The following is a 9,272-nucleotide window of genomic DNA, read 5'->3' as shown; positions in this document are numbered from 1 at the left end:
GGTCTGTGCTGCCCGGTGAACTGTCCTGTCTAATAAATCCTACGGCCAGAAAAAAGAATTATATATGACAGTTTTTTCCATTCCAAGTTCATTCATTCATTTTCTACTGTTTGTTCCCATTCGATAGACTGGAGCCTATCCCAGTGACTTTGGGCCTTAGGCGGGGCCTGGACAGGGGCCAGCTCGCCGCAGGGTTTAAGTGTTTCTGGAACATCTGACAATGAGACATTAGTTCTAAGATAGAGCTCACATGCTGAACAGGGTTAAACATGGACAATAGAGGTTCTATGAGGTATTTTTGGAAAGTTGTGTGCCACTAATCAAGGTGAAGAGCAGTACCATGTACACAGCTACCATCATATTTTGTGTTTTGAGCTATGAAACTTTGTGTAAAAATGTGATGCGACTCAACAAGCAGCACTGATTCTGACAACTGAAACACATATTATTAGGCCCGAGTCGAAGGACGAGGCCGGCGTCTGTTCATCTGAGGGGAAGGATAGTGACTATTCTCTTGCTAAAGACTGCAGGAATCAATCCAAAAAACACTTTGGGCATATTTATGAGAAACTAATAGCACTCTAAGATGGTTAAAAGCTCTGAAAAGTCGATTTAGCATGATATGAGTCCTTTAAGAAAGAAAAAAATAATTTCGACTCAATATTCAGGATTGGTTTTGTGGATTTTTGGACACAAAATGACTCGCTATAGCGCCACCTAAAATTTCAAAATACATTAGACTTATGAAAATTGGTACAAACATACTTCATGTTAGAACAAGTTAAAAAAATATATCATGACCCCTCCCTAAACCCCACAGGGAGTCGGCCATTGTGGGTCGAACACAATTTTTTCAATATTTTTTACTTCTCATACTTTACCTTGGATTTTCAGTCAAAAGGCTTGAACATTTGTCTAAATGAACTACACCCATGTGCAATTAGAGGTAATTATTTTGATTTTTGATAAGCTCATTAACAAAAAAATATGAATTGATAATTTTTTTTAAGTGTTAAAACTTGCGTATCACTGGCAGGAGATATTTCCCGGCACAAATATACATTTTGTGCAAAATGATGAACTGACCGCAATGATATTAATACATATAGCTATATTTTACAAATGCTCAGGCTACAACGCCCCCTTGAACGTTTTAATTAAATACAAAATATATACTGACTTGGACAAATCAAATTTGGGACAGACCTTTTTGCCATTTTGAACAAAAAAATCCAAGGACGGCACACCTCTATCTGCAAGCATGTTACCGTGGCAATCTGAAAAATATTGCCATAGACTTGCATGCGTTCTGGTTTACAAGCATTTTCAACGGGATGGAAAAAATGACTTTGACATAAACAAAATTAAATTTGACATAGACATCCTTCACTATCAAGGACCACATGCCCAGCTACAATGCAAAGTGTTTATTGACATAACACAAATTAACACAACACGAATGAACAGAAATTGATGCAGTTTTGGGGCCTCGATACTCCCATCAAAGGAAATAAATTAGAATAATAATTAGAAGAGATTTGGAGAGAGGGGCATGAAGTCACCAATGCCGATGTGTGTTACCTGGATGCCTAAATAGTGTAGCCGCAGGAAGGGGCGTGAAAGGGGTGTGGTCCTGCTCCCGAACAAACAAGCAAACTTATCTTCATTTCCTACCATTCTAAACAAAAAAGCGAATGATGGCATATGTCTAGCTGCAAGCGTGTTACCGTGGCAACCTGACAAACACTGCCGCTGGCTTTCATGCATTTTGGTTTAGGCATTTGAATGGGATGAAAACATTTGCTTTGTCAATTAACAGTTAAAATTTGGCACACGTATTCTCCACATCTCACTGAACATAGAAAGCCAGTGGGGACATAACTCTACCTCGAACCGTGCGGCCGTGAAAATGTTAAATTAAGTAACATAAAGTTGGTACTGTTTGTGGGGGAGGGTTGATGTAGGCGGGGGGATTAGAGGTGTGCTCTTCGCGGGGCTCGTTCCCGAAACGGTCGGGGGTGAGGGCTTTTATCGACTGTGGAGACTAAAGGAGGTACCATATTCAGAAAGATGAATGCTGATATTTACTTTTTATATACTACCTCTGTATCTCCTACCTTAAATTAAATATATGGTCTGTTGCAAGTTTATGACTCAAATACAATAAACAAAACCTTAAAATAGAATATTGTCATATAATCACATATTTTCATTAGCTAACATTTTTTCAAATTAAAATAGCTTTGATTATATTTCAATCTAGAACAAACTGTAACTTAGGTAAGATAAAAAAAAAAAAAAACATAGCTGTGTTGGAGGGCAGCAGTTGCGTCAGTGTTACAGAATGCTGCTGCTTCCCCTGAGCACACTGCTGTTCCTCTTCCAGTAGCAGATACAGACCTGGACTAACAGTTTGAAGAATGGAAGAAGACGCATAATTAAGTGTACAGCACACTGGTCAGTGTCATTTTGGTTTTGCTTTTACTTTTAGATGATATGAATATCTCATCATGTTTCAAACAGGCTGGAAGACTTGGTGGGCGTTCCAGAGTTATTGATTGAACCAACAGCAGGCCCCAGCGTCCTCTGTCCTTAGACACTCTTCTCACCAAGAAAATACTACAAAAAAAAAAACAGTTGGAAAAAGTAGAAACCTCACCTCATCTAGTGTAGAGAGAGTTAATCCATTCGATGAACAATATAATTTTTTACACTAAAGTACTACCAAATAATTCCCCAAAGGTTCATTGATAGAGGATGTGCCCATTGACCAGAGACCATATAGCATTCTAACTAAAACATGTACTTATACTTATTTCATAGTTACTTAGGTGTAAGGTTTATTTTTGGTAATATGATGAATACAAATGCCTAATCCCACCCTGTAAATGGCCAGGATACACTGTTGGTATGTTTTTGGTTATTCTCATCCATGTAAAAACGCATCACACAAAAAGCCAGGATAATTGTGTTCATTTCAACAACTTGTTCTCAAATATTATTGTGACTGTCTGTCTCTTGTCCTAAGAAGAAAGAAGCAAAGCGTGTGCTGCTCCAGACATATTGACTCTGGGCCAATTTAAGGCTCAGCTGAAGAATGAGACAAACAAATGCACCAGCGGGACTTTGGACGGGGAGCAGGGGCACCTCCAGTTTTGTTCGGTCAAAAACCTAGCATTACTGGACAGATTTGCCAAACATCCATTGGGATGCATTGGAAAAATATAAAAAAAATAAACTAATCAATCAATAAACTGCTGTGTCATAACATTTATCACACTATAATATCAGATTTATTTTGAATGAACGCTAAGTTTAATATTTACAATTTTAAAATCTCCATTAGTTAAACGTTTAACAACTAAAGCTTGCCCTAAAAACGATAACATAATAATGATTAATTTTGTTCATTGTAAAACGCAATATTGTAATATCTAAAACAGGTCCATTGGGAACAGAATCACAGATTAGAAAAAAGTGGAATAATAAAAAACTTCCTTAAAAATATACTTAAATTTGTATAAATATATTTAACTCAACTATAAATGTAAATAAAAATAATACAAACATTATACACACGTATTTACAGTTTGAAGCTGTTCTACTGACAGAAAATATTACACCAGGATGATTGATATTATGTCACAGTATTGCACATGATTATAACAGTATTGCACATGAGTATGAAGCTGAATGACACAAATTCAGGGTTAACAGTGTTCATTGTAAAGTTTGACAGCAGCAGGAAGGAAAGGCCTGCGAGTATGCAGCAAGTATTAGTATGCAGCAAGTATTAGTATGCAGCAAGTATTAGTATGCAGCAAGTATTAGTATGCAGCAAGTATTAGTATGCAGCAAGTATTAGTATGCAGCAAGTATTTGACAAACAGAAACTTTGCTTCACTGTTGGATGTTTGTGGACTTCAGACCGTCTGTAATCAAAGCTCTGGGACTCAAATATTTACTATTCCAGTAAAATAAGAGACTCCTCCTCTACACCGGCTGCCTCTAAAGTGTAGTTATATAAATAAGTGCGACGCCTCCTGACCAGAGGCAGAGGCCTACAGAGGTGGATGAAGGTAAGCTGAACTTTTCTTCACATTATTTACTATTATCTGACTAGAGGGTCATTTGGTTATTACTTTTTGGAGAGACAATTAACACAATTGTTTCAAGTTTCAAATGAAATTCAAAAGAAAAGTGTGTTTTTAGTCATTAGTGATGGGAATCTCCACTCTCTGTCCGATACGATATGCACCTCCATACACTTCTGATCCGATTAATTTAAAGGCGGCATGGACGATTTTTCGGCGATTTGAGAACGCAGGCGGAAGTGCGCATGTGCACTCCCCTGTGCGGACTGATACAACACACACGTGCGTTTGTTTATTAGCGCAACGGAGCGCATCGCATCTCTCGTCTCCCGTAGATTTCTGTCCACTTCTGCGTCAGCTCAAACTGTCTTTCTCCGTCTTCATTTTGCCCCGTACACTGAGGGAACTATATTATGATAGATCCATGCGCTTAGGCACGCGGAAACGTGGGGACGAGCCTGACGCGGCTGCAGGTGAGCGGTAGGTGCGTTTTATGATTGATACGTGGCAGGACTAATGATTTATCCACGCCACGAGGAAATATGATTAAAAATTTGCTGAAAAAAATCGTCCATACCACCTTTAAGATGCATTTCTTATAATAAACGAGGCAATACCATTGCAACTAACCTCAAATCCAGAGGCATCGCAATCACTTGAATCGATGAATTACTTTTCTACTGATGCACATGTGCAAGCTGGGGTGACAGGTTTTTACGATTTTCTCGTTTTGACTTTATTTAGTGTATTTATACCTGTTGTATATGATAGTTTTACAACAATCGAGTAATTTTTTGTGGAGGAAACATTGAAAAATCTGTAGAAAATGACAGAAAGTGACATCACACTAGAGACACTCGTTCCAGTCAAAGTTTATGCAGAATTTACACAAAGAAACAACGTTTTTGATTCTCTAAACATTAATTTAACAACAACAAAAGTAGCTTTCTTATATTTTTATTTGTCGAATTAAAATAATTCTGACATTAGATGAGTTTTTGCCCGGTAGTTGCTGGGTAATTTCCTCGTGTGATGTCATCAATCACAAACAGGAAGTGAAATTATAAACCTAAAAAAACATTTTTATATATTTTAGAAAAATTCTAAATATATTTAACGGCATTTTAGTTCAATCGCCCAACCTGTCATAGGTACTTTAATATTCCAGCGCTACATAGCTTACTTTGAATTTACATCTGACAGCAATTTGTAGTTTGTTGCTAACGTCACATGTTTCTCTAGAAAAGTGGGTGCAGTTAAACAGAACATAGTATGTGAACGTGTTGTGTCAGTGTTACAGAATGCTGCTGCTTCCCCTGTGCACACTGCTGTTCCTCAGCTCAGTGCTGAGTCTTCCAGTGGCAGATACAGACCTGGACCTACAGTTTAAAGAATGGAAGAAGACACATGATAAAGTGTACAGCACACCGGTCAGTGTCACGGAAACACTGAATCAAACCATCTCTCCTCGCTGTTTCACAGAGGAATATGTTTTACAACTTGAACAATTGTCTTCATTTATAATTTATTTATTAAGAACGACAACACAAAACCCTCAAGACTTGTTATCAAAGAAAATATTGTTATTATCAAGTGTATCATAATTATATCTGTAATCATAATTTGTGTGTGTCAGGAGGAAGAGGCGGAGCGCAGAGCCATCTGGGAGAAGACACGTAAAAGGGTGGAGGCCCACAACAAGGAGGCAGACCAGGGTCTGCACTCGTTCTGGATGGGCATGAACCACTTCAGTGACCTGGTGAGCTACGGACAGATTAGACAGGTCCAAAACTATAATACATATTCCATTCACACCATGCTATTGCTTGGCAGCGCTCACTCCGTATGAACGGACTAGTTTCCACTGCTTTACGTAAACGTTACACACTTTAGACTTTAGACAGAAAGAACATTGCCAATTATTGTTGTCTCTTGTTGTAGAAAGACGAAGAAAAACACACAGGATGTGGTCTACCTCCAGCGAGAGATCTGGAGAGACACATATACATTCCCCCAATTTTGATGATTGATGATAACAGCACCAGCCTGAACAGCACAAGCATGACGTTGGTTGGGTCTCTCTGAGACAAGTGTGCCTATACGACATAAAACAGCAGTAATTAAGAATAATCCTCAGTGTTAATAAGGTTTGTAACATTTATTGTACTGCATACATCATATTTTGAACACATTGTTTTTCTTCTTCTTAAAACTTTGTCTTTAATAAAAAAAAAAAATGTTGATTTGATCTTGACTTGGTCTTTATTTTGTTGTGTGAAACTTCCCTCGGTACAAGGACAAAACCTGAAGTGTGGGGCAGTACCGTCATGGCACAGTACTGAAATGGTAAACTGAAGAAGTAGAGCTGATTGGAGCCTACGACATCTCGTCTCTGCTTTCTTCAGCATGCATCATGTCCGTCAGGGTGGGCAAAAATACAGAGAAACGAGCAACTGAGTCTTCGAGAAAAATCCCAAAACAAGTATAGCTGCACAAAAATAAGTCTAAAGACAAGCACATAGCTAAATGTTGTGTGTGATCAAGGGCTAATGAGCTGCTTCGATTTTTAATTGCGTAGTAAACATTATTAGAAGCTTTAATTAACCGTATTTCAATCTATTTTTGCGCCCATGACTTTGCCTCAGAGAAGAAAAAGATGAACATATTTCACAATAATTGTGAAGAAAAGGTTAACTCAGCTGATCAACTATGTAAATATTTGCCGTTCCAGATAATTCTACGGATGCAGTTGTCAGTTTCATAATATCCAACTAAATGAACTATGCAGCTGCAGAACCTGGACACCACAAACAAACAAAAGGCAAACAAAAGAAACATTTAGTGTGTGTTTTTTTACTGTTACAAGACATCTGTGCTTGTTGCTGCTCGTCACTCCAGTGCTGAGTTGTCCAGAGCGTATTGTAAAGCTAAATCCCAGTTTGAAGAATGGAAAGTGTATAGTGGGGCCGGTCAGTGTCAAAAAGGACTTACATTTTTCGCTTGTTCGGTTAAAGAGAGAGTATGTAGCCTGCACTCTACTGTTTGAAAATAAATCCATCACAACTGAACCTGTGCTTTAATCTGCCGATAGAGGCCACATACACCTTTTTTTTTTGTCCTTCTTAGTATAAGGACAAGCCTATATACAGTACGAACATCCATAAATTCCTCACTGAGCTAGTAACCATTTTTCTAAAATAAAATGTACAATCAGTTTAGAGTTCATTCAGTTCGACACAATTTTTCGAACTGATTTTCATTAATGACCTGGCAACCCAAAGTGCAAGGCTCGATCTTCTTTCTGATCAAATAACTTTATCTATATGTTTTTATTATTAGGAATAAATCAACATTACAATGCTATGATTAAAAGCAATATTTGATTTGAACTTGTTTACCTCATATCTGGAGATACATTTATATAATGTTTAAATGAAATTCTTCTACCTTTATAATGCTATGTGACAAATTATTGATGCTTATGTACGTATTTTATGCTAAATTTTGTTTTTTTTCCCCCATTACGCATGATGGCAATAATAATAATCTTATTTTCTTACAATTTATTTCCACAGTTACGTGCCTATATGTAACTGGGTTTCTGTCAGCAGTTTATTTTCTATTATTAGTTTGTGAACACTAAATTGCATCCATACCATCAAGCTACAAACAGCTTGTTTATTCTTATTACTTGTTCATGTACAAGCGAGAGGAGGCCATGCTCAGGATGGTGGAGGCCCACAACAGAGAAGCAGACCATACAGGCTGAACATGACCGAGCTCAGTGACAGGGTGAGTTACAGATGGCCCTTAGGTGAGGTACAAATGTTCATCTGTTAGCAGAGACATGGCTCGAAGCTGCTGTATCTCATTGTAGACTGAAGCAGAACGACAAAAGGGCTGTGCTTTTCCTCTGCCTCTCAACTGGAACAATTACGGCTTGAACTATTGGGGCTAAACTTAAGAGAGACAGAGGGCCAAAGCTATAAAAAAAAACGGTGTGACATCGTCATGAGCGGAAAGCAGGGGGGGATGGTTCACCGTCCTGGTTTTGCCCATTGCCCAGTATGATTTGATCATGTTTATTTAAAATACATGAAATAATGATGCAACTGCAACATACTTTGGCAATACAGTTGATACATTTCCATTTGTTCAAAAGCAATAATCCTGCCTCCAGCAAAATTCATATACAACATACTACATTTGCATCACATAATAATTCATCAGGTCTAATAATTCAAGCCCAGTGTCAGACAATTCAAAGAGAATTATTCCAATGTGGTAGATGTAATTGCTACTGTATTAAGATATGACCAACATGTGTTAATATTTCATAAAATATAGAGGCTTGTATAAAAATGTCTTGACCTGTTTTGTGTTTGTTTCTGTCTTACATGGGGTTTTTTCATCAAGTTCAAGATGAAATCAAATCACATTAACACAGACATTATGCTAAATGTCCCCTTTTCTATCTGTGTCATAACATTGTTCCCCTATACTTGGAGTTGTGTTGTTTTTAGCTTCATACGTATCAGGTTGATGATCCTGTTCAGTTTGTTTGTGTGAATCCTCACAAAAACACTTTCCCTGTTCCCAGGGAGAACCACAGTGAAGGAGAGATCCTATTCCCACAGACAGAAAGACTTTGGGTCCAGAACCACTCAGGAGGAGAGAGGGTGGTTCATCTAGTGTAGAAAGTGTTTCTCGGGCAGGGGCCGTGATATGGGGCATCTAAGGTGCATTTACCACTGGAGCAGCATCAGCAGTGTAGCACTCCCAGTAGCACTCCCGGAGAGGAGTAGAAGAAGGAGAAAAACATGTGAACAGCAAGAAACAGAACTATATAGGCAAAAGTAGGAGGAAGCAGACGTTAGTGCTCAAGCTGCCATAGTTGCTCCTAGGGCAGCGTAGCTGGGAAACTGTAGGTTTTTATTTCTGTTCCTAACTGGCCTGACCATAAGCAATTTCAAAGAGGAAGGTTTTAAGCCTGGTCTTAAATGAAGAGACTGCGTCGGCCTTTAACATGGACAGGAGCTGATTCCATAACACAGGATCTTGGTGACTAAACGCTCTACCTCCTACTGTGCTTTTAGAGACTCTTGGGACCACCTGAAGGCCAGCATTTTGAGAGCTCTGCCTGAATGATATGGTTCTATAGCATTAGTATCTTTGAGG

The 9,272-nt window shown here is 38.4% G+C and overlaps 1 protein-coding gene across 1 annotated transcript; it reads left to right on the top strand.

Moving 5' to 3' along the window:
• Positions 1–3,970: 3,970 nt before the first annotated feature.
• Positions 3,971–8,709, top strand: LOC140374054 (protein CTLA-2-beta-like). Its single transcript, XM_072460830.1, has 4 exons — positions 3,971–4,079; positions 5,387–5,524; positions 5,731–5,877; positions 8,695–8,709. Exons 1-4 carry the CDS (start codon positions 4,074–4,076, stop codon positions 8,707–8,709), a joined length of 306 nt encoding a protein of 101 aa, XP_072316931.1. The 5' UTR covers positions 3,971–4,073.
• Positions 8,710–9,272: the final 563 nt, after the last annotated feature.

The sequence above is a fragment of the Eucyclogobius newberryi genome, unplaced genomic scaffold (assembly GCF_026437365.1).
Source record: "Eucyclogobius newberryi isolate DKJ021-1_F unplaced genomic scaffold, fEucNew1.0.hap1 SCAF_3, whole genome shotgun sequence".
In the NCBI taxonomy this organism is placed as follows: domain Eukaryota; kingdom Metazoa; phylum Chordata; class Actinopteri; order Gobiiformes; family Gobiidae; genus Eucyclogobius; species Eucyclogobius newberryi.
Note: the sequence above shows the minus strand (reverse complement) of the source record. Positions and strands in the feature narration are given on the sequence as shown.